The following is a 26003-nucleotide window of genomic DNA, read 5'->3' as shown; positions in this document are numbered from 1 at the left end:
CTCTTACCTTTTAAGAAATTCACACAAATGCTGGGTTTACAAAAATGCTTATTCAAAGAACCATCAATTAAATGATCATTTAAAGGACCAATATGTAGTATATTTTCTGTACAAATATTAAAGAAAGATGCTAAGAGTGTAAATCTGTAAGTGTGTCTGTATCCATTCCCCAGTACTATTCCGCATCCCAGGTTGCCAGGTTTGGAACACAATAACAGTATGGTAAACACAGTGTGCTGCAACACCCCTAATGATGCAACAAATTGGTGGAGACAGAATGGAGCCCTGAAGGACTACAAGACAGATGTCAAGCTGGCTAAATCTTTCCCGAACAGGTAAGCATTGAGCTTCAGCTAAGGTTAGCTAACCTCAGCTACTACTATTATCTACTAAGCACTTACTAGTAGGAAGGGGCATTTTGCTATAATGAACCCCGCCTACGCGATGCGGGGAGGGGAACTGTGATGATGTTGCTTGGGGTACAGTTCAGAACAGCTTGAGACGGTTCTCAAGCCAGGTCCCCCCCGCAGCTAGGTGAGTAATGAAGATGAGTGATGAAGACGAGGGTGGTGATGGGGTGGAGGCGGGTGCGAGGTCGAAAGTCACGTAGGTGAGCACCTGGGAGGTATATATGTATAGGACCAGGGGGAGGAGCTCGGAAATTGAGGCGTGGTTCATATCCCAAAATTGTGTTAATTCTTAACAACACTTTCAACGATTTCAATGTGCCAGTGCTCGTATTCATACTTAATGCACTGAGTATTTCAGATTGGCAGCAAATGTATAGATCCAGGCATGCGGTTGTACTAACCCTTCAAGTTTCTGCAGCATTGCAAGTAATAGGGGGAGTTTTAGTAAGTATATAGGTAGGGTAATTGGGTCTTCTAAATTGAATTTGGGAGAAAAATTGGTAAAAAAAAACAAACAAACAAACAAGAAACATACAAAAACAAACTTCATTGCATCCCTTTGAAGAGCTGAATGTTTTTATAGCTTTATTTTTCTAATTAATTATTTAAAATAAGGTGTTCTGATAATGTTCCACCATAATTTCACTCAAACTGTGAAAGCTGATTGAAGTTGACAATAGATTGAAAAGCTACTTCTAATTCTAAACAATTAATATTCGTCAAGCATTGAATGTTACTAGCTTTAAAAAAAACAGCTAAAACCCTATTTTTTTAAGCTTAGCTTTCTATTAACTTATTTTTTGTTCTTTGTTTATATTTAACATTTTTTATTTGATTGACTTTGTTGTTTTTATTTGTATTCTTATGTTTAATTTATTTAGTATTTAATTTCAACATTTAATGTTTTGTTATTTATATACTACTATTTCATTAAATCTCTAGTTTTTTATTGATTTTATCTGTTTTATATTATTTATTGTTTTATATTTTTTCCGTTTAATTTATATTTCATTGCTTTGAGCTGCATTTTTATGTATAAAAGGTGCTAAATTAATAAAAAAAATCCCTCAAATTACATTTTAAGGAAAATAAGCTTTGCAACTTTGCACTGGAGTGTTCCATATCTCCACAATGCAAAGCCTCGCCTCGCCTCAACCTCTATATGTGCCAGCAAGATCCGTGCTTCATCCTAATGTCCCCATTAGGCCACCTCAGCATGTCTGGGACAGGGAGTGATGAGAATGGGATGAGCCAGTGTTGTCTCCTTGGCAGCCAGAAGGCTGGAGAGAGAAGTACAGCTGCAGGTTTAAGAGATATGAGGTGGCATATTTTAAGATAAAGTCTTGGAAGAATGAGAATGAGGTTGCTTTATATAGAATCTAATAAATGACTCGGAATTAATGGGTTACAAATCTCGATTGGAAGCGCGTGTTGTGAGACCACCCTTTTTGTTTTATCAGCGCTCGCTTATTAATTTCTGTAGCTCGGAATGCTCATGAGACGCAGCCTAGCGGGAATTAAAGTCTCTAAGTGATTTAATTGTTAGTACAGAGCTAATAAGTGGCTTGCTGTGTATTCTTTTCTCCTACCATTATATTTTTCTGAATGTTTTTATCTGCCTTAGTCTAAACCTGTGGCGAGCGCCAGCCCTGTTCTTATTCATGGACTGTCGTAAAACAGCTACTGATTTATTGATATGGTAATATAATGAACTGCTGTCAGATATGTGTGGGTGGCGAACAAATGCTTGTTTTCAGATTTTGGGGAACGTCCCAGTGAACTCCCACAAACCTTTGTTTGAATGGAAATGTGACCATCTGGCCCTGGCCAAATCCTCACTCATTATGCTGTAAATTTCAGCCAGTGAAATACTGCCCCCTGTGTTGCTCTCAGCACACTGCACAGGTAATGAGCCTGAATCCACAGCAGGCCTGTTTTGTCTGGAGGCTAAAATTAAAATCCTCAATCAAGGCCAAATAGTACGAGATAATATATTTAGTTTATCTCACGTTACAGGAGTGTAATATCTTAAACATCAACGTGTGGTAAAACAGCATATGGTTGGAATAGCCGGAATACTTTCAGGACTTCACATCTTTCATTAATGGATGCAAAATGAAAAAATCCCTTTATTATACTTTTTCTTTAGAGAAATTACAGATGAAGCCAGAGAGCGGTGAGTACTGTTTCCTACACCTTCAAAAAAAGACTCTTTGAAACTGGAGAAAAGCTACAAGAGGAGTCACGTCTGGCTGACCCACATGGAAACAGCTTTAGCCTTTAGATCGGATTAACATGAGTGCACTAAGTCTCAGTTTCAGCAGAACTAAAGACAAGAATTAGAGAGAGGTCTAACGGGTGAAGTGATAAAGAGTAATAAAGTCATTGATAAGATGAGAAAACAAAAAGCAGCTTATCTGAGTCAGCGCTGCTACTGAACTGCTAAACAATAAGAGTGTTTTCAATTTTTTGACCGATGGTGTACCTTTATTTGACCAGATTTTAAAGAAGGCTTTACTTTATTCTCACGCCATGATTTACCCAGCAGTATGGGTACAACTGTAGTCATGTAGTAAACATTATACTTTAATATAATCTGATTAAGTCTGATAGAGAGAGCTGGGTTCTAGTTTAGTATTTGGTATTTATCAGTGCATGTGAGCCAAAGTATTTTGGGATTTCTCAGTTTGTGCATAAGTGAAAACAGACCCTATTTAACAGTGTTTTGCAGTATTTGTTGGTGTTTTACAGTGTTTAGCATTATTCCCCAGTGTTTGACAGTATTTCCCAGTGTTTGGCAGTATTTGACAGTGTTAAGCAGTATTTCCCAGTGTTTAGCATTATTCCCCAGTGTTTGACAGTATTTCCTAGTGTTTGGCAGTGTTTGGCAGTATTTCCCAGTGTTTGGCAGTATTTCCCAGTGTTTGACAGTATTTCCTAGTGTTTGGCAGTATTTCCCAGTGTTTGACAGTATTTCCTAGTGTTTGGCAGTGTTTGGCAGTATTTTCCAGTGTTTGGCAGTATTTCCCAGTGTTTGACAGTATTTCCTAGTGTTTGGCAGTGTTTGGCAGTATTTCCCAGTGTTTGGCAGTATTTGACAGAGTTTGGCAGTATTTCCCAGTGTTTGGCAGTATTTCCCAGTGTTTGGCAGTATTTGACAGTGTTTGGCAGTATTTGACAGTGTTATGCAGTATTTGATCATATTTCGCAGTATTTCAGAGTGTTTTGCAGCATTTGGCAGTTTTTCTCAGAATTTGACAGTTCTTGCAGCATTTGGCCGTGTTATGCAGTATTTGGCAGTTTTTCTCAGTATTTTACAATTTTCTCAGTATCTCAGTATGTAGTAAACATTATACTTTAATATAATCTGATTAATTCTGATAGAGAGAGCTGGGTTCTAGTTTAGTATTTGGTATTTATCAGTGCATGTGAGCCAAAGTATTTTGGGATTTCTCAGTTTGTGCATAAGTGAAAACAGACCCTATTTAACAGTGTTTTGCAGTATTTGTTGGTGTTTTACAGTGTTTAGCATTATTCCCCAGTGTTTGACAGTATTTCCCAGTGTTTGGCAGTATTTGACAGTGTTAAGCAGTATTTCCCAGTGTTTAGCATTATTCCCCAGTGTTTGACAGTATTTCCTAGTGTTTGGCAGTATTTCCCAGTGTTTGACAGTATTTCCTAGTGTTTGGCAGTGTTTGGCAGTATTTCCCAGTGTTTGGCAGTATTTCCCAGTGTTTGACAGTATTTCCTAGTGTTTGGCAGTGTTTGGCAGTATTTCCCAGTGTTTGACAGTATTTCCCAGTGTTTGGCAGTATTTTCCAGTGTTTGGCAGTATTTCCCAGTGTTTGACAGTATTTGACAGTGTTTGGCAGTATTTGACAGTGTTAAGCAGTATTTCCCAGTGTTTAGCATTATTCCCCAGTGTTTGACAGTATTTCCCAGTGTTTGGCAGTATTTGACAGTGTTAAGCAGTATTTCCCAGTGTTTAGCATTATTCCCCAGTGTTTGACAGTATTTCCTAGTGTTTGGCAGTATTTCCCAGTGTTTGACAGTATTTCCTAGTGTTTGGCAGTGTTTGGCAGTATTTCCCAGTGTTTGGCAGTATTTCCCAGTGTTTGACAGTATTTCCTAGTGTTTGGCAGTGTTTGGCAGTATTTCCCAGTGTTTGACAGTATTTCCTAGTGTTTGGCAGTGTTTGGCAGTATTTCCCAGTGTTTGGCAGTATTTCCCAGTGTTTGACAGTATTTCCTAGTGTTTGGCAGTGTTTGGCAGTATTTCCCAGTGTTTGACAGTATTTCCTAGTGTTTGGCAGTGTTTGGCAGTATTTCCCAGTGTTTGGCAGTATTTGACAGAGTTTGGCAGTATTTCCCAGTGTTTGGCAGTATTTCCCAGTGTTTGGCAGTATTTGACAGTGTTTGGCAGTATTTGATCATATTTCGCAGTATTTCAGAGTGTTTTGCAGCATTTGGCAGTTTTTCTCAGAATTTGACAGTTCTTGCAGCATTTGGCCGTGTTATGCAGTATTTGGCAGTTTTTCTCAGTATTTTACAATTTTCTCAGTATTTTACAGTTTTTATCAGTATTTCAAAGTTTTTCGCAGTATTTGGCAGTTTTTTCCCAGTATTTGGCAGTGTTCTGCACAATTTGGCCATGTTTAGCAGAATTTGGCAGTGTTTTGCAGTATTTCATGGTATTCAGCAGTGTTTTTGCAGTATCTGGCAGTTTTTTTTATCTAAAATCTAAAGAATTAAGAATATATATTTTTAAGTTTTGATAGAAAAAGGCACAGTATCCAGATGTTGAACATGCTGTAGAATGCATTTTACCAAAGTTGCAACGGAAACCCATTTCAGTTTTTAATCTTAAGTCCCATTAAAGTCAGTTAAAGCATGATGATGACACGTATGCTGCAGTTTTGAATGTTTGCTGTGGAGAAGATCTCATCACTGGCTGGGATAATTGTGACTGTTTTGTAGCTTAAATGCTGCACTGCTGTTGATGTGGGTTTCATCATCCCCCTCCCTGTGCAGATGAGTCTGATGGGAGGGGGGGGGGGGTGGGGGGTTATCAGGATGAGCCATTTGCATTTCTCTCCTCTCCTTGCTTTGATCCAGAGATCATTTAAAGTCAAAACAACTCCACGTACGTTAACTCTGAGCGCAACCTCGGAGTGACACGTTGCAAAATTAACCAAGCGTCTCTATTGTAAAAGTGCTGAAATCCAGCTGAAAATAGAGCCGTCCTCAAGATGTTCCTCTCGGATTTGCATCGCATCAACTCAGTCTGAGGGCTTTACAACTTAAAGCTGAAAGTGCAGCATAAAGCCATCAAACCAGACCCTCCAACACTGAAGAGGTCTGCTGCTCTGGCTTCAGGCCTTCGGTGTCGTTCACAGTCACATCTACGGCACTTCAGCTTTGATGGAGACCACTCAGTCATGAACAAGACATTCAATAATTTAGCGTTTCATCAATATATAAATCAGCTTCAATTATTATTCCTTCAGCTGATTTCTCTATGCAACAGTGGGCAGGTCACACACACTATTACCCCTGACTGCAGTACACTTAAACTCAAATTACACGCCAGACTTATCTGATGCTATTAGTATTATGAGTGCGTCTCATGACGTAAGATTAGACTGGTAACTTTCAGTTAGGCACTACTGAACACACTGAACAGAGTAAAACAACCATGTCTTTGATTTAAAGTGCATTTTTTGTTGGCCTATTGAAAATCTAGAAAAAAATGTTTTTTTTTTTTTTTTTTCAGTTTGGCTAAAAATAAATCCACTCCCTATTAATAAATCTTAACAGCAACAATGTGACTCAAATATTATTTTTACCAGGGGTCAAGACATCACAATAGATCACTTGGATGTTTAGTTTAAACCCTGACCCTCAGATACCCCCCATATAATTGCATTATATCACTGATTTTTTCTTGCACCAGGAGTGTCATAAAGTTATCCAAAAGCAGTGTGTAAGACTGGTGGAGGAGAACATGCCAATATGCATAAAACTGTGATTAAAAACCAGGGTTATTATACCAAATATTAATTTTCTGAACTTTATTAATATGAACTGCACTTGAGGATATTTTCTTGAAGTTCTTGAAATTTTTCGGCCTGACTGACCTTCATTTCTTAAAGTATTTTTTTCTTTATTTAGTTGAGTAGTTCTTGCCATAATATAGATTACAACATTACTCAAATAGAGCTATTCACTGTATACCTGTAACTCTACCTCTTCATAACTTTACAACTGATGCTCTCAAACACATTAAGAGACAAGAAATTCAAGTAATTAACTCTTGATGAGTTCAGCACAGCTGTTAACTGAAAGCCTGAATTCCAGGTGACTCTACCTCATAAAGCTGACTGAGAAAATCTAAACTATATCTAAAAACATTTTCTGGTTTGTTTAACACTTGTTTTTTGTTTGCTAAATAATTCCATATACTTTTTTGCATATCTGTGTGATTTTAGCATTAATGTACAATGTATTTTTTTTAAATAATGAAATACACTGAATTTAGTGTGTCCAATTTTTTATTTTACTTATAGTTACTTTTTCTTTTACTTGCTCTAGAACGGAGAGTCGCTGTGACATACATGAGAACACTTAAACATTATGGGTTCCTTTGATTTTACCAAATTGAAAACCTCTGGAATACAATCAAGAGGAAGATGGATGATCACAAGCCATCAAACCAAGCTGAACTGCTTAAATCTTAGAACCAAGAGTGGCATAAAGTTATTCAAAAGCAGTGTGTAAGACTGGTGGAGGAGAACATGCCAAGTTGCATGAAAACTGAATAAATAACTGAACTGAATAAAAGAACAGAGAGACTGCAGGTGGGGGGCACGAGCTGCAGTGCCCTGCAGCAGCCACCGGGGGGGGATCGAGGTCCTCAGAAACACGCGCGCACACACATGCACACACTCACGCACATATACACAGAGGCGCGCGCGCGTCGCGGCGGACAGATGCGCGGCGCGTCGCCGTCCGTTCACCTGCGGCTGTTCTGTCTGTTGCGTGTCGTGTCGCGCGCTTAGAGACGTCGTTAAACTTTCAGTCATCATCGCTTCAATTGCGGGTCTCGCGCCTCTTCTTTTTGATACGCGCCCGAGCCCTTCGCCTTTTTTATTTATCTTTTGTAGTATAATTTTTTTTTGGGGGGGGGGGGGGGGGGGGAAGGCAAGTGCGCGCGTGCGTGAGCCAGCCTGCGTGTGTGGGTGTGTGTGTGAGAGTGTGGGAGTGTGTGTGTATGCGTGAGAGAGAGGGATAGAGAGAGAGGGAGAGAGATGTGCAGGTGCAGGTGGTGTTGGTGGTGGTGCTGATGATGATGGTAGTGCTGATGATAATGATGAGAGATCCTGTTGAACGGAGACGCCGCGCGCACAGGCAGCAGCAGCATCAGCATCAGCAGCATCATCCCTATCATCCCTCGAAGGCGCGCACGAGCCCAGTCTGAAGGGTGGTGAGATGCTCTGCGGGGGGCGCGGCTGCTGTTGCTTTCCCAGGGATTTCGGGCGCGAGGGCTCCGTCACGAGCCCCCCCATCACCCCAACATCTTCCGGGAACTGGGCTGGAGGTGGAAGCTGCTGAGGAGGAGCCGTCCTCATCCTTCTTTGGCGCGCGCTTCATGTAAGTGGGCAAGACGACGAGAAGGACGGTGGAGGGTGGTGTTGGTGGTGGAGGAGTGCGTACACGCGCTAGACGAGGGGGAGTTTGGGACGAATTGCTTGGGGAAGGTGGAGGGGTGAAGGGGTGTTTTTTCCCGATTGTTATTATTTTTTATAGCACTAATATTTGGGCTCGTCTAGCTCGTATTACTACTGTTGCTATTGGCTGGCCTGGCACTGCTCAACATGTGCTGTTATGATAATGACATCTTCTTTATCATCATCATCATCATCATTATTAGCAGCGATTCCATTTTTATTATTATGACCATTGATACTATTATTATTACCACTGGTATTGGTATTATTGTTGTAGTTATTATCATTAACATCATCATCATCCTCATCATCATCCTCATCATCATCATAACCACCAGTGCTCCAACACTATTGTAAATATTATATGTGCTGTGATGATAAAGGCAACACTGTTCAACCATCAACATCACTATCATCATTAGTATTATTGTTGTTGATGTGATCATCACAACAAGTGAGTGAAAGCACAGGCCCAAGCACCAGTTCTCCAACACTATTGTAAATATTATATGTGTTGTGATGATAAAGGCATCATCATTATCACCATCACCACCATCAATGTCATTATTATTGCTGTTGATGTGATCATCACCACAAGTAAGTGTAATTATGGGCCCAAGCACCAGTGCTCCAACGCTATGGTAGATATTAAATGTCCTGTGATGATTGATAATGGTGTAATCTTCATCATCATCATTGTTACTATTAGCATTGTTGTTGTTTTTATTTTTGTTGATGTGATCATCACCACAAGTGAGTGCAATTAATGGCCAAAGTACCCACTGCTACAACTCTATTGTAATTTTTTTTATGTAAGTTATAATAGTGGCAGCTTTATGATGATAATGATCATCATCTTCATTACTATTGTTAATATTATCATTGTTGTTGTTGTCATTGTTGTTGTTGATGTTATCATTACCACATGTGAGTGCAATTAGGGGCCTAATCACCCAGTCCTGCAACCAATTTTTATATGTCTTTATGTAATGTTATGTAAGTGACATCATCATGATCATCATTGTTATCAGAGTTATTGTTGTGATTAGTAGTAGTAGTTGTGCTATTAGTATTTTTATTAGTAGAAGTATTAGTCTATTGTAATTCTTTAATGTGATGCTATGATAGAAACATCTTTTTCATCATAATCATCGTTGCTATTCTTGTCGTTGTTATTATTATCATTATTACATTGTGGCCTAAGCATGCAGTGCTGAGACTCTATCGCAATTGTTAGTGTTATAACCACCTTTATCATCCTCCCCTGCGCTCCCTCGCGCGTATTGAGCCATGCCTGATTATCTAACACCACTTAATGCATCCTCCTTCTTCTTCTCTCTCTTGCTGCATGCATTGCATTGCAGTCTCTAACCTGCTTTGTTTTCATGCCCTTTGCAGCTGTTGCTGGCGTCTAAAGAACCCAGTGATTCATTCACAGCCACTGGAGGGGCAGAGGAGAGCGCGCGGCAACCACCCCCCCACCCCCAACACAGCAACCCAACCCAACGCGCACAACACATGCACACACCTCCCTCAGCGGAGAAAGGATGATAATGATGATGATGATGGCAACCACAGATCTCTAACCGGGGGACTGGTCTGGACGTCTCGCCCTCCCTCGTGCACGTGCGCAATCTCAGGTGACTGTGAGAGGGACATTGACTGGAGCAGAAGTGGAGTAAAGGAGGGGTTCAGACATTTTCTTGCTCTTTTTGATCTTATGGAGGGAGTGCGTGCGTGCGCGCGTATTCGGACACATACCGACCCCCTCGTGGACTTACCACACCGTTTCCAAGACTTTGAACATGCAAGAGCGCGCGCGCCACTGTAAAGTCTGCGCTTTGTGACTTTTTTAAAAAAAAAAGAGAGCCCACCACAACAAACAGCGCGCGCGCGTTCCTGTGGATCCCTTAATGCGCTCGGGAACCTCGCAGCGGCCAACTCTCCAAAGACTGCGCTGATCCACGATCAGCGCGTGACGGTGGAGCGAGATGGAGTTCGCCATGGTGGGCGCAGATAGCGGCGGCTGCAACCCGCACATGCCGTATGGCTACGCGCAAGCCCGCGCCAGGGAGCGGGAGCGCGAGCGGGAGAGGCATTCTCGCGCGGCGGCTGCGGCGGCGGCCGCTGCTGCCGCAGCGGCGGCGGCGGATAGCGGCGCGACCGGAGAGGGAGGCGGGACCGGCGGGACCTGCATCCACGGCCAGCAGCATCAGGTTCGCACCGCCTCCTCCGGGACGGCGAGCGGCAACGGCGCCTCGCGCCCCTCCTCCTCCTCATCCTCCACCTCCACTACCAACACCTCCTCCTCCTCCTGTTGCTGCTCCAACTCCTCCTCCTCCTCTCAGCAGCAGCAACAGCAACAAACGCCACAACAGCAGCAGCAGCTTCAGCAGGCGCAGCCGCAAGTTCTCCGCGAGCGGAAAAAAGCGCGTGGCGTCGCGCGCTGGAGGCGCCCGCGCGCGCACCTGGGTGGCGATCTACGCCACTCGGAGCTGGCGCTTCTGGGCTCCGAAGAGGACGTAATGATCGAGGAGGAAGAGGAGGAGGCGGCGGGCGACGAAGAGTACGACGCGGACGAGCATGTGGCGGACGATGTGAATGACGCCACTCTGGACGAGGACGAGGACGACGATGACGAGACCGCCTCACTGACGGGAGGCCGGCCGCGAGCGGGCTACGGACGCGGGGCGCGCGGGTCGCGCGGCGTGCGCGGTGGACTCGGCGGGCTCGACGACCGCGTTGGTGCCGGCGGCTGCTGCGAGCGCGTGGTCATCAATGTGTCCGGACTGCGCTTCGAGACGCGGCTCCAGACGCTGGCACAGTTCCCAGACACACTGCTGGGGGATCCTGCCAAGCGCATGAGGTACTTTGACCCCTTGCGTAATGAGTACTTTTTTGACCGCAATCGGCCAAGCTTCGATGCCATCCTCTACTTCTACCAGTCTGGTGGGCGCCTCAAACGCCCCGCTAACGTGCCGCTGGATGTCTTCTCAGAGGAGGTCAAGTTCTACGAGCTGGGTGAGGAGGCCATGCTTAAGTTCCGTGAGGATGAGGGCTTCGTCAAGGACGAGGAGAAGCCGCTGCCCGAGGACGAGTTCAAGCGCCAAGTGTGGCTCCTCTTCGAGTATCCGGAGAGCTCGAGTCCGGCACGTGGCATAGCTGTGGTCTCCGTGCTCGTCATCGTCATTTCCATAGTCATCTTCTGCCTTGAGACTCTGCCTGAGTTTCGTGATGAGCGGGATGTACCCGGTGCTGCTGCTGCCGCAGCCACAGGTGCGCATGTTGGTGCACATGGAGTGAATGGTACCCACGCCACAGGTGACGTAGGCTCTGAGACTGCAGCATTCACGCCCTTCAATGACCCGTTCTTTGTGGTGGAAACTGTGTGCATAGTGTGGTTCTCTTTTGAAATTGCTGTGCGTTTCTTTGCCAGCCCAAGCAAACCGGCCTTCTTTAAGAACATCATGAACTCCATCGACATCGTCTCCATCCTGCCTTACTTCATCACACTGGGCACGGACCTGGCGCAACAGCACCAACAGCAGCACGCACAGCAACAGGCCAACGGGCAGCACGCCATGAGCTTCGCCATCCTACGCATCATCCGCCTGGTGCGTGTCTTTCGCATCTTCAAGCTGTCCAGGCACTCCAAGGGCCTGCAGATCCTGGGGCACACGCTTCGCGCCAGCATGCGTGAGCTGGCACTGCTAATATTCTTCCTGGTGATTGGTGTGGTGCTCTTCTCCAGTGCTGTGTACTTTGCTGAGGCTGACGAGCCAGCGTCACAATTCACAAGCATACCTGACGCCTTCTGGTGGGCTGTGGTCACCATGACCACGGTGGGATATGGTGATATGAAGCCCATCACGGTGGGTGGCAAGATTGTGGGTTCGCTGTGCGCCATCGCTGGAGTACTGACCATCGCCCTGCCCGTACCCGTCATTGTGTCCAACTTTAACTACTTCTACCACCGCGAAACGGACAACGAGGACCAGACACAGACCGTGGAGTACCCACCGCCCGGCTGCCCTTACTTCCCGGACTTCCTGAGGAAGTTCAAGGGCTCTCCGTCGGGGTCCTCGCTGGGGGACAAGACAGCTGAGTACATGGAGATGGAGGAGGGGGTCACAGAGTCTCTGTGCGGGGTGGACAAACGAAGCCCCAGCAGGGGCAACGGCACGGACACGGGCAGGAAAAACAGCACCAATTCCAGGAGCCTACAGACAGACGTATGATTATGAATGGCAGAGCTGTGGGTGAGCTTGTGAAAGGGTTAGGTTAGGATGCAGTTAAAAATAAAGGAGGATTGCACAACTTATTACTGATCAGCAGCACACGTGCACGTGGCGTGCGTTTCAGGCACACGTGCAAGCAGATGCAGATGCACACGACGCATAAACATGCATGCACGCACGCATACAGATACAGATACACACTGACATGTCAGCAAACCCACAGACACGCATACAAACAAACAAACATACAAACACATATGATGCACATATGCACTTATACAACAACAACAACACACGGGCACACGCGGGTACACGCAGGCAAACACAGGCACATGTGGGCATTCTTGCACGCACTTTCAGCACCCAAACACACACACAAAAACACACACTCACGCACGCACTCACGCATCATTTCTGTTGGACCTGAGCTGAAACATTTTTGCAGCGTGGCTACTTTTCGTAGACAAACACACCCTGTAATCAGACGACAGGCAGAGCAAAAATCACCAGCTTTACGTGACACGCGAGAGGTGCGACGAGTAGTACTGGCCCACCTGTAGACTGTAGACCGAACTGAGCGGAACCCGGTTCAAAAGGAGCGCGAAACAAAGTATTTTTGCATAGGCACTTTATGAGTTACATTCGTCAGTAATTGTAGAGGAAGAGGAAGCGAGCTGTTATCGTAATGCTATTATGCAATAACGTTGAAATCATTTGCACTATCATTAAACTATGTTCTAGTCTTCTAGTCTCCCAGTTTCCAGCAGTTTCCAGCTGTTTCCAGCAGAGAATCAGAGAGAAAATGAAAGAAAGAAAGAGAGAGAGAGAAAGAAAGAAGGAGTGAGAAAGAGAATTCAATAACTTAGTAACTTTGCTTTGAACCAATACGTAGCTAGCTAGTTGTCGTAGATGTGAACGAGCAGTCCAGCCACAGTTGTCCACTATTGTCATGTCCTGCTATACCTTCTGTCAGTCACCTTCTTGTCAGTTCAGTATGAAGTTCATTTAACGGCAACATGTCGCTCTTCTTAAGGCTTCTATACTGAGACTACAGAGTCAGCCCCGCCAGTAAGAGCTACCACACTGACTGGCAAAGCTCCCGCATAGTTCAACTCCCCCATAGATTATAAGAGCTAGCATTAGCGTTGTTCTTCAATTAATTCTTTAATTTAACGAGCGTTAAACAAATCAGTCATCATGCCACTGTTCACAAAGTCAGCGCTTCCATTTCAGCCCATCCTCCATTCCAATTAACTGGGATTACCATGTCAAGATCAACTCTTAAGTCCACTTTAAACAAAAAAAAAAGTCTCTGGCGCCACGGCTACAAGGACTATCCTGCCAATGGAGTATCTGCTGTTTCGTTGTTCTGCTGTTTCGGAAGGGAATGCCTCATGCAACTTTATACACTCTCCGTCCCTTTAACCACAAAGACAATGCATCCCTTTACAAGGATAGAAAGGACAAGCCGACAGGAGACCCACATCAAAGCGGAAAAGAAAACGGGAAAAAAAAATGAACAAGCTTGCTCGCCAGCCGGTCCTGTGGTGTACGTTTATGCACAAAAAAGAGCAAAACGCAACCCCCCCACCACATGCCTCCACTCCAGTGGGGCCAGATCTGGCCTTCATGGAGCGTGTAAGGACCACAAATGTTCAGAGCAGATCACTGTGCGAGGTAAGCATTCACATTTATATAATTTCATATTTATTGTGATCATTGGATTTGCTTTATGATCTTCAACTGCGATGTTTTATCATATTTTGGGTTCATATTTTAGATTGTATAGGTTTCTTTGATACTTCTGACTTGGTGTGAAAGTAGCATATGGTGCTACAGCTGTTCTGAAAGCAAGAGATCTTGACTTGACTGAAGTTCTTTTTATGAGGAAAAATGAGGTTGAAGCCATTTTAGGTGTATTCTAGAAGGTTCATAATCAATAAATGTGCCGAACATCCTTAAAAAGAGGATATTGTAAGGATCTGTCCATCAGTAAAAGCCTTGGTTTTAAATATACAATTACATTTGATTGCATTTCAAAGGACCATTTGAATGCATACATGGGTTTATATGCTTTACATGATCTGATTGTATGTGGTTTGTATGGGAGTTTTCAAAACATAAAACACATAAACTTAAACATAAAAATATAAACCTATTCAATGTACAGTAGGTACATTGGCTGATTTCTTTATTATAACTACAGCTCTGGAAAAAATATAAAAAATGAAGAGACCACTTCTGTTTCTCTGATTTTGCTATTTATAGGTTTATGTTTGAGTAAAATGATCATTGTTGTTTTATTCTATAAACTACAGTCAACATTTTTTCCAAATTCCAAAAATAAAAAAAATGGTCATTTAGAGCATTTATTTGCAGAAAATGAGAAATGGCTGAAATAACAAAAAAGATGCAGAGCTTTCAGACCTCAAATAATGCAAAGAAAACAAGTTCATATTCATAAAGTTTTAAGAGTTCAGAAATCTTTATATTTGCTGAAATAACCCTGGTTTTTAATCACAGTTTTCATGCATCTTGGCATCATGTTCTCCTCCACCAGTCTTACACACTGCTTTTGGATAACTTTATGCCTGCACTCCTGGTGCAAAAAAAATTAAGCAGTTCAGTTTGGTTTGATGGCTTGTAACCCTATATATTCCTCTTGATTATATTCCACAGGTTAGCAATTTGGTAAAATCAAAGAAACTCATCAATTTTAAATGGTCTTGTTTTTTCCAGAGCTGTATAATCACACTACATTACACTACATTACATTAAATTATATTTAGCAGCTGTTATTATTATTATTATTTGGGTGTTTAGTCATTATTCTCAGCATTGCAGTGATTAGCAGTGATTAGCATGGTAGTGGTGTATGAGGTGTTAGTGTGTGTTGTGCTGGTAGTAGGAGTGAGTGGATTAGATACAGCAGTGCTGCTGGAGTTTTTAAACATGAGCAGCCTCTTGGGAGCCCGGGTGACAGAAGTGCTTTGAGTATTAATACCGAATGTGAAAAGAATTCATATTCATTACTCTGTAAGCAGAAGTATAGATACTAGGGTTTGAAATACTTCTGTAGAAGTTGAAGAAGCATCAACTCAAGCTTTTTACTCTTTAAGTAAAACTGTAAAAGTACTGTAGGGGGAAAAATAAAGCCATTAAGAACAAAAGCTTAGGCGGCTCCACAGAGTCCTGTAGTGGACTACCCCCCTCCCCAAAACACATATTTCTAAAAGCCGAAATTACTATAATGTTATATTATTATAATGTTAATGTTAATAAATGTGGAATGCACTAGGCTCCCTAGTGTTTCAGCTGCATATATGCTTATATATGAAAATGAATGTATTTTAGTAGAATGTCAATATATTAAAGATATTAAAGCTCAGCTAGACGTTTGAAAAACTGGAGTTCTCTTGACTCTCTGCACGGATCATCTTGATAATAGGCTACATACGTCTGCTACATTCTTGCTGGAGTGTGACATAACGTGACGTAACGTGACGTAGCGTGACGTAATGTGTCATAATATGACGTGTGCAGGTGTGATGGATCGTGTATAAACCAGTAAACCACATGTTGGGAGTTGGTTTCTTGGTCTGGCTGATGTTGTATGCATGAAGTGAGATGGGTTAAACTGGTGTTTTGGAGGTGCAAAATGTAGCTGTGTAGCTGTTGTAAAGTTAATGTGCTCAGCATTTGGGGAATTACTGCATGATGCATAAATGATCAGCCTATTCAGGGGTGGGCTGAGCTGCTTATAACCATGCTGGATTGAATTTGTTAATGAGAAGTTGTAAATGCGGTGAAATGATTAGGAAATAATTCAGAAGTCAGAAGTAAAAGTAGCTTGGAAAAACATAATATGAGCTTGAGAAGAATTTGGTATGTATAAGATTAAAAAATACTTTGAGCTTCATATTAACCCTTCAAAATATCATATTTACTGATATGGGCGAATTACAAACTGTTAAACTAAAGTACTAAACCCCTTAGGGTGCCATTATTTTGAAAATAACAATTGTTATTATTAATATTCGCCACAACTTATTAAGGTGTGGGAACGAGATCCTAATGCATGGCCACGACTTATAAAGGTGTAGGAACTTCATAATTAAATCATAGCCATTAAGGAGGAGCCACAAGGTACTGCTTAAGAAAGGTAAACAGGTCTTTATATTGTCTGCGTCTGAGCCAATTAGCTTTTAGTATAAGAATTAAGTGTCTTTTACTTAGAATTATGACATATTTCATTGCAAGAGAATTCAAAATATCACTATAATACATTCAGAGATAAAAATAAAATAATCCAATTAAATCTCAATTTTCTTACAAAAGATTATCCTTGAATTAAAGGAGCTTTGATGTAATATTCAGTTTCTTCATGGGCATTAATTTATACATTATATATTAACATACATATATATATATATATATATATATAAAATTAATAGAGAAAATCAAGCTTTTTTATTCTCTGGCTATGGTTTGACTATGAAAATTATCTCATTCCCACGCATTAATAAGTCATAGGCACGACTTAATTATCTCATTCACATACCTTAATTATCTTCCTCCCATGTCTTAATAAGTTGTGGCCACGCATTAGGATCTCGTTCCAAAGCCTTCAAAAGTAGTTGGCATGTCTTACTCATGTCATTCACATGCCTTGATTATCTACTTCCCACGAATTAGGATCTCGTTCACATGCCTTAATACCTTAAGTCATGGCCACACAATATTTTAACACGATGTCACCTTAGGGGCTCTGTACTAAATCATATTTGGGTTGTCATTTTTTTAGATGCAGGGTCATTTCTGAAAGATATTTTTGTGCACTAATACTAAAACTGTGCTTTTTCCACAAGTCAATAAGCAAATGCTAATTTAACAGCAACTGCAGATTTATTTTTTTTCATTCACATGCAAAAAGAAAAAATAATTTACTGATATGCTACCGATACATATATCCAACCTGGAGTTGATGTTAGGTCACCTTAACGTCAAAGAGTTCATACATCCAATAAAAAAAAAATGGTCTTAGTTTAGTATCTAAATTGATATTAAAAAGTCTTAATTTTCCCATACCTCCAGATTTTCTGCACTTCAGTATGTGTGAATGAGTCGATGAGATGCATACAGTAATAAACCCACAGAGAAGAAAACACCTTTACACCATCGGTTTACAGCTTTTTCCAGTGAAGGCCTTCAGCTAAACTCTGCTGAAAGTTTCCCAGCGAAGTAAAGCATAGACCATTATCATCGCTGCGGACAGTGTCCTTGCCCGGTTACCATGACAACAGAAACCCGCCTCATTAAATGTCCCACTCTTCCTGTTTAGATGGTTTAGACAGTCTCGTTTTTTTTTTTTTTTTTTTGCTGCGTTTGGTAGCAGAAATATTGCGTTTTGGCTCATTATCCCAATACTGTGCTTTTTGGCCCTAAAAACCTTTGTTTTTTGATTATTTATCATATTTATACTTTACCATAATATCATATTTAATCACTTTTTTATTTAACTTGCATGTATGCATTTGTCTAGCCTATATATATACATGTATATATATAGGTGTATATATATAGGTGCGCTGTGACTTGGTGTATTGCTATTTCAACGGCGCAGGGCTTCTGTGATTCTTAGCAGAGGAAACTGACCTGTGCGTTCATGCTGTAAAGGTGCATTAGCAAGTCATTTACGGGAACATTAATGGTATTTTTTTATTTTATATTCTGTTTGATGTTATTGATGTAAAAGTTGGGTTTGTGCACTGCTGCATGTTCATGTATGTGTGTGTGTGTGTGTGTGTAACAAGCAGAGTTGTACAAAAGATGAGAACATACGGCACATGTGCAAGGCCAAGATAGCAATGAACCTCTGACGGGTGCTATATCCATGACTCTTGTCAGGGTTCTAATCAGTCAGTGGCGCACCTGTGTTTTTTCATTGCCAAGATAGCAATACGCCAGAAATCTACCTGAATACATCTCACTTCCACAACACCATGCTTATCAGCGTAAATGTATTCGTAAACTCCCTCACTATTTAAATGAGCGGTGATCATCACACCAGGCCTTGCAATGGGAAGTAAATAATTAAGCTTTATTTATAAAAAGTCTCTACTGACCAAAGTGCTGTACAAAAAGGGTAATGACTACAGATGAATTCATACAACCAAAACATAGGTAAAGGAAATCACGTAGGTACAGGAGTAACATATTAAAATAAGTAGCAAGACATAAAACACAGATAAGATAAATAAAAAGTGCTAAAACACAAAAAAGCTAAATAAAAATAAATCTCAAATAAAAGCTTTATTTAGTACAGCAGTTTAATACAGTCAGAAGAAACATATAAAATAATGTTTAAGCTTTCGTTCTTTTTTTATGAACAGGAACTTACAAATATCTTGAATTTGCATACAATAATAACAGTGTAAAAATGAACAAAAAAGTGAAAGAAAAAAAAAGTAATGTAGCAACAAATATCGACCACAAAACTATAGGGCATGGTATATAGTGCATGAATAAACACTGCAAACATAAACATTGGAAAAGAAATACAGTTAAAAAAGCAAAATAAACACAAAATAGAAAAAGAATAACTTTTAGGAATATTGCTGTTATCAGGCTATGGCTATTTTAATGGTGTCAAACTTATGTGCAATACAATGTAGCACACTCAAACGTACTTGACAGCACTATTATATTTATATTAGTGATAGTTCTGTACACGCCTCACTCTCGCTGTGTGTTCTCTAAATTTTCCAAGATAAATCCAGCTGATAACTCCTGAGGGACGTAGTAAGACTTGTGTAAAAACACACTGTCTAATGAGCGTTTTTCAAGTCTCCGAGCGAAGGCCCGAAAGTGTCTCTTGATAGTTGTGGCCAGAGTTGATTAATTATTCATGGATATGATAATTAACAGGCATTTCCCAACATGCTCGAATGTTTAACCCCAGACCTGCAGCGCAAAAACCACAAAGGCCTTTAGCGAACATGGACAGCTGCCTTCACGCGGCAGAAGAGGAGGCTCGGGTTACGGGCGCTATATCCGTTCACGCATTCGGTTGATCCGCTGGTGATCGGAATTATATAATGTAATCAGATCACAGAGGTAACGTCCTCCTGTTGTTAATCCAGAGGCCTTACTTGAAAGAAGATATTGTTTCCTTTAGAAGTGCAGGTTAAACTGCAGTAGCTCCGTACTCTGAAGCAGCGCTGCATTACCAGGAAGCTCTCAGCGTGCCCACAGCATGACTGCAGAATAAATGGACCTGTCATACATGATCTAATTTACTATATTTATCATGTTTACACTTCGACACGGGTAGAGCGTGAGCACCTTTCTTTCGTCTTGTTTAAATGAATTATTTCATTTAAGTGTTTCATCTGTTATTCGGCTCTGAAACTATGTAATTCCTTTATTGATGTCTTTGAATAATGCAATTTTAGTAAATTATTTAATTAGATTTTATCATATGCAGTATGTAGTCAGCTGGAATGTTGTTCCTTATTTAGTTGATATGAAGTTAAAGTGTGAAATGGTGATAAAAGATGACTAATTTGATGTGCAGACTGATCTGGTGGCTCTAATATAGCCTTAAACCTGTGTTTCCACAGTCATGTGTTAATGCTACATTTTTTTCCCTAATTTTAAATGAAAAGTAAAGTTATCCTTCTTTCTGTTTCCTTTTGGCCTCCTTCTGTGTCCTCTGTTGCTAAATGTACATCATTATTTGAATAAAAGCGTCCGCTAAATGTAAAGTAATGCAATGTAATGTAAAGTCATCCAGACTATGAAGGAACACATAAGGAATCATGTAATAACGTAAAAGTGTTAAACAAACCAAAATGCTGTTAACTTTTAGCGTTTGTTTCTGAGGCTGGTAACTCTAATTAACTTATCCTGTACAACTGAGGAAACTCTCGCTTTTCCTTTCCTGGGATGGTCCTGATTAGTGCCAGTTTCATCATGACTGTTTTGATGGTCTTTTTATTTGACTGCACTTGAGGATACTTTCTTAGGATAAGTTCTTGAACATTTTCGGATTTACCAAATTTTTATTTTCTTTACTTAGTTCAATATATAATTATTTAAATGCATGCTCTATAAGTAAGTAGAATTTTGACAATTTTTTATGTATTTAAAGTATAATAAATACAAAAAAAATAGTACTATACTATAGACACCTCACAGCAGACAGAAGTTTAATTTAAAACCGACAGTGTGATCAGGCTATTACTTATTTAGGCTGAATAAAACACCAAGCACATCCTTAAACACAAGACACTGTATCAGTTACATGCGCCTGTAACTGATCTTTAAGAGTAACATTGGTAAGAAGCTTAACAGCAGCAAAATCAATGTCTGCTTTATGATACAAACACCTTATAAATACTTATTAACACTTTATATCACCTTTTAGAGCTGAATTATCTTTAGTGATAATCAAATAAATCCTCTGATAATAAACTGAAATATTTAATAGTGAAATATTTAAATATTTAATTATTATTTCCATTACATTAGAAGCCTGCGTGTAATATTTTATTATTTCTTTAACCATCCTTAAACAGTAAAAAAAAAAAAAAAACATAAAAAAAAAATCTTAATCACATTTAATTTGAGAGAAAAAAAATGCTGTTACTTGTACTACTTTTTTTATTTTATTTATTGATTTTTCGTTTTTTGCAGTGGGTGGGGCCAAGTAACTGTTTCATTGGTGTATAAGAGTGTTTTTGAATTGCTGGTTCCTGGTCTATTCTGATGGACAACAGCTCTCAAATAGTTTGAAAAGGGCATGCAGGGTCTGAAAGGGTTAATATGCTATTATATTAGTATTATTACTATTTCACTTGGATTACATAGTTTCACAGTTTAAACACACTTATTTCTGAGACAATAATTTGTCCAAAACTAAATAGTTATAGTATCAGGCCTGTAAGAAGACCCTGTCCTTTCTATACACATACAGAACTGTTCTGTACAGGATGTCAGTAATGTGTCGAACCATTTACAGGCCATGCATCCAGGCTATATGAAGGTGCATGCATACCGCCTGCTGTATCACCTTATATAATTCTGTTTGACAGGAGCCTTCTAGCAAACGGCGTTCCACTAGAGTGGTCTTTATTCCCAAAGATGTTGTTCCAGTGCTGCCATAGGCTGTAATGACAAATGTTGTTTGGATCAATTTGTGTTTATGAGGGGTGAAATGACAGCGTAATGGCAGAGCAGGTTAAGCGTCTGCATCCTTCTCGGCTGGGTTATGACTCTTGGCTTTAACTTTGCTGAATCTTTCTTAAGCTACTGAGGGCTAGACCACTGCTGCGAATCAATGACCCACAGCGGCCGTCGGTTCAGGTTTTAGTATTGATCGCAGATATTGTGCAAAATTGGGTCTTTCCTGGCAAAGAGAGCTATTTAAACAGATCGGCAAAATGGCCGCCAGAATAAGAGAATAGCATGGCCTCGGATTTTTTTTTTTTTTTCTTCCTCTACAGCGTCCACAGTTAATCCTGTTGGATGTGGTTCGTGATTCTTGGTGGTATGCTGACATTACCCTGGATACCGTGGCTCTTGATGCATCACAAAGACTTGCTGTCTTGGTCACAGATGCTCCAGCAAGACGTGCGCCAACAATTTGTCCTCTTTTGAACTCTGGTATGTCACCCATAATGTTGTGTGCATTGCAATATTTTGAGCAGAACTGTGCTCTTACCCTGCTAATTGAACCTTCACACTCTGCTCTTACTGGTGCAATGTGCAATTAATGAAGATTGGACACCAGGCTGCTCCAATTTAGCCATGAAACCTCCCACGCTAAAATGACAGGTGTTTCCGTTTCATTGTCCTGTCAACCCCTGTATTTTAAGTACATTGAAAACTGTTTTATTATACAAACTATTGACACCATTTCTCCCAAATTCCAAATACAAATATGGTCATTTAGAGCATTTTTAGCAGAAAATAAGAAATAACGAACTATTTTTTAAGAATTTGATGGAATAACCCTGGCTTTTAATCACAGTTTTCATGCATCTTGGCATCATGTTCTCCTCCACCAGTCTTACACGCTGCTTTTGGATAACTTTATGCATGAATCAATGACATGCAGCGATCGTAGATTCAGGTTTTAGTATTGATTGCAGATATAGCATGGCCTCTGCTTTTTCTTCTTCTTCTTCTTTCCTCTTTCTCTCGACCGGGTGCTTATTTCCAGTCGTGCAAGACCAGCCTTTCTTCTGTTTGAATAAGAAGACATCAAAATATATACTGGAACCCTAACATCAGATTTTCATTACAAAAACATATTTTCCATATACACAATAAAAACTGCTAAAAAAGACATGAACAGTTTATAGTGTTCAAATCAAATATGCACAAAAAAGTGTGATAAATTAAATATATATATATACGTATATATATATATATATATATATATATATATATATATATATATATATATATATATATATATATATTATTACTACAGTAACATGTACCTAAATCAAACCTGCTTTATGTACAGCAAAGGATAATTTGAGAAACAGGAACGGGAAACAACAGATCAGCTTATAAAACCTTTTTCCTATTATTTTTGATCAAATGCATTTTTTGTGGCACAGAAACAGTAAAAAGTGAATACCAGCACAAATGGTTAAAACAAGCAGAAATAAATTAAAAATGTTTTCATTTTGGTACAAATTTCAAAAACAAAATAAAAATACCAGCAGAAGTGGATAAAAAGAAGAAAATATATATAAAAAAATAATTTTGGTTATTTCAGAATATTTCAGAAACAAAATAAAAACATACCAGCACATATAGTTAAAAAAGTGGAAATATATTTAAAAGGTATTCATTTTGGTACAAATTTCAGAAACAAGGTAAATACCAGCACAAATGTAAAAAAAAAAAAGCTGAAATAAATAAAAAATATATATATTTTTGGCACAATTTCAAAAACAAAGTAAATTCCAGCACAAATAGTAAAAAAAAAGCAGAAATAATTTAAAAATGTTTTCATTTTGGTACGAATATTATAAATGATTCCTCTATCTGTGTACCCTTTTTCTACTTCTTCTTCTTAAAATGTTAAGACTTTAACTTGCGTGCTTCAAAAAAATATATATTCTTAAAGGGTGACTAAACCCACTGATTTTGCTGACTCCATTCTTAGCTCAAATTTTGAAAAAGGCAAAAAAAAAAAAATTTTTTGGGAGCGGGACTGGGTGATGTATGGGGATAGTGGCGGGGCATGAGGGAGAGCTGATTGGCTGAGCTGCAGCAGCAGTGTGCCTCTGATAGCGGTAAGATAGAGATGATTGGATGTTGTCAGCAGTGGCGTGGTATTATTGATTGACTGATTGATTTGCATATTGTGATGTGTTCATGTACAAAAGTACACAGAAATATTATTCACGCCTATAGCACGGTTGAACCTGAGAGGGCGCTGCAGAGGCAGAAATTACCACAATAAAAGTGTTTTTTTCAAGGTTAGGAAATGTATATAAAATTTTAAGCATTGTTTAATTATTTCAGAGGAACAAATTTCAGGTATTAATGAAAAAATATGGTTTAGAGTTTAGTGTCTCTTTTAGTTTGAATGGTTTGAAATTAAGAGTTTTTTTAAATAGTTTCAGATTTTCAAATTTTTCAATTTTGACACATTTTCACAGTCGACTGCCAGATTTGGATTATGTTAAATAGGGATGATATAAGAGTCAAAATTGGGTCTTTCCTGGCAAACAGGGCTACTTAAACAGATCGGCAAAATGGCTGCCAGAATAACAGAATAGCATGGCCCCTGCGTTTTTCTTCTTTTTCTCCTGCTCTCTCTCTCTCTCTCTCTCTGTCTCTCGGGCTCCTTTAATGTGCAGTGAGTAAGGCAAGTCCTCCAGGGCTCGGGTGTATCCATCCATCTGTGAGCAGCCTGCCTCGGCTCCATGCACGTCCATGACTCATACATCAGCTCACTGGACTACAAAGACCATGAGCCCCCACATATGCGCTTAAAATGAGTCCAAACAGCAGTGAATGTGATGGCTGGACCGCATTCATCTCCATTGCTTAGTAGCATCTTGTTTTTTACTCTTTTAAGATATGTTAAGATAACACATAATCCTTTATTAATCCCACGGCGGGGAAAATTGCAATATAACAGCAGTGCAGAGGACAGGACAGACATGTCAGTGAACATTAATAAACATTGATATACTAAAAATACAACAAAATATACAGCTCTGGAAAAAAGTAAGAGACCACTTCAGTTTCTGAATCAGTTTCTCTGATTTTGCTATTTATAGGTTTATGTTTGAGTAAATTAAACATTGTTGTTTTAGTTTATAAACTACAGACAACATTTCTCCCGAAATTCAAATACAAATATGGTCATTTAGAGCATTTCTTTGCAGAAAATGAGAAATGGCTGAAATAATGCAAAGAAAAGTTCATATTCACAAAGTTTTAAAAGTTCAGAAATCAATATTTGGTAGACTAACTCTGGTTTTTAATCACAGTTTTCATTCATCTTGGCATCATGTTCTCCTCCACCAGTCTTACACACTGCTTTTGGATAACTTTATGCCTTTACTCCTGGTGCAAAAAAATTAAGCAGTTCAGCCTGGTGGTTTGTTGGCTTGTGATCATCCATCTTCCTCTTGATTATATTCCAGAGGTTTTCAATTTGGCAAATTCAAAGAAACTCATCATTTTAAAGTGGTCTCTTATTTTTTTTCCCAGAGCTGTATAATTACATTACAGTATATACAACACTCAATAAGTCCTTATAGGCATAAATATTTGCATACATTAATTAATAAATACAACACTCAATAATCTCTGTGCCCTGGCTGCAATGTTTCCAGCCATGCGATGTTATTTCAGTAATGCAACATTAGTCTTCCATCTGTTTGAATGGGGAAAGAACAAAATACTTGAAGCCAACGTTGGATTAGCATTTCAGGAACATATTTTAAGTCACTGATAAAACATCATGAACAGTTTATAACGTTTAAGACAAAAATGCATAAAAACAACATTCTTTTTGGCTTATTGTGGCTGCTGCGCCTGCGCAGATCTCCATAGCGAGGGGAGCTTCCCCACTAGTGTGGTGATTCTCCTCCATTTTCTGTACAACCAGCACAACCAGGGACTTTATCCATAAACAGGCGCCATGATTAGCTTTACTGTATGAGTACTTCCATTCATACAGCGGTCAGTGGCCTGTCCTCTCATTAATAACCAGTGTTGGGAGTAACGGCGTTGAAATTAACGGCATTACTAACGCTGTTACTTTTTTCAGTAAGGAGTAATCTAACTAATTACTCTGACTGTAACTATAATGACGTTACCATTTCCCACACTCCGTTACTGCACATTACTTTAGCAGCTGAATGAACTTTTTTTTTTAAACTTCGCTTTGCCCTGGTTAACCCCTCCTCTTTCCGGTGAACTTGAGCTTCTGGCCGCTGTGCCTGTAGGTTTACGTGGTTTGGCGTGGTGAAGTGAGGCACAATTGTGACGATTTGCTGCTCTAATCAATTCAGTGATTGCCGTGGACAGCCCAAGTTCCGAATTAAGGACGTTAAGCTCTTTTTAGCTGCTCCGGTTTTTGTGGTGCTG

The 26003-nt window shown here is 40.1% G+C and overlaps 1 protein-coding gene across 1 annotated transcript in view; it reads left to right on the top strand.

Annotated features, from left to right (window-relative positions):
• The first annotated feature begins 7605 nt into the window (after window positions 1-7605).
• The window catches only part of kcna4 (potassium voltage-gated channel, shaker-related subfamily, member 4), a 92651-nt gene continuing 74253 nt past the window's right edge, over window positions 7606-26003 (top strand). The window contains exons 1-2 of the mRNA XM_022667061.2: window positions 7606-8059; window positions 9535-14051. Of these exons, the coding sequence (XP_022522782.2) occupies window positions 10128-12374 (2247 nt within the window). The 5' untranslated portion in view covers window positions 7606-8059; window positions 9535-10127 and the 3' untranslated portion in view covers window positions 12375-14051. The remainder of the gene's footprint in view (window positions 8060-9534; window positions 14052-26003) is intronic.

This window comes from Astyanax mexicanus, chromosome 23, assembly GCF_023375975.1.
Source record: "Astyanax mexicanus isolate ESR-SI-001 chromosome 23, AstMex3_surface, whole genome shotgun sequence".
Taxonomy (NCBI): domain Eukaryota; kingdom Metazoa; phylum Chordata; class Actinopteri; order Characiformes; family Acestrorhamphidae; genus Astyanax; species Astyanax mexicanus.
Note: the sequence above shows the minus strand (reverse complement) of the source record. Positions and strands in the feature narration are given on the sequence as shown.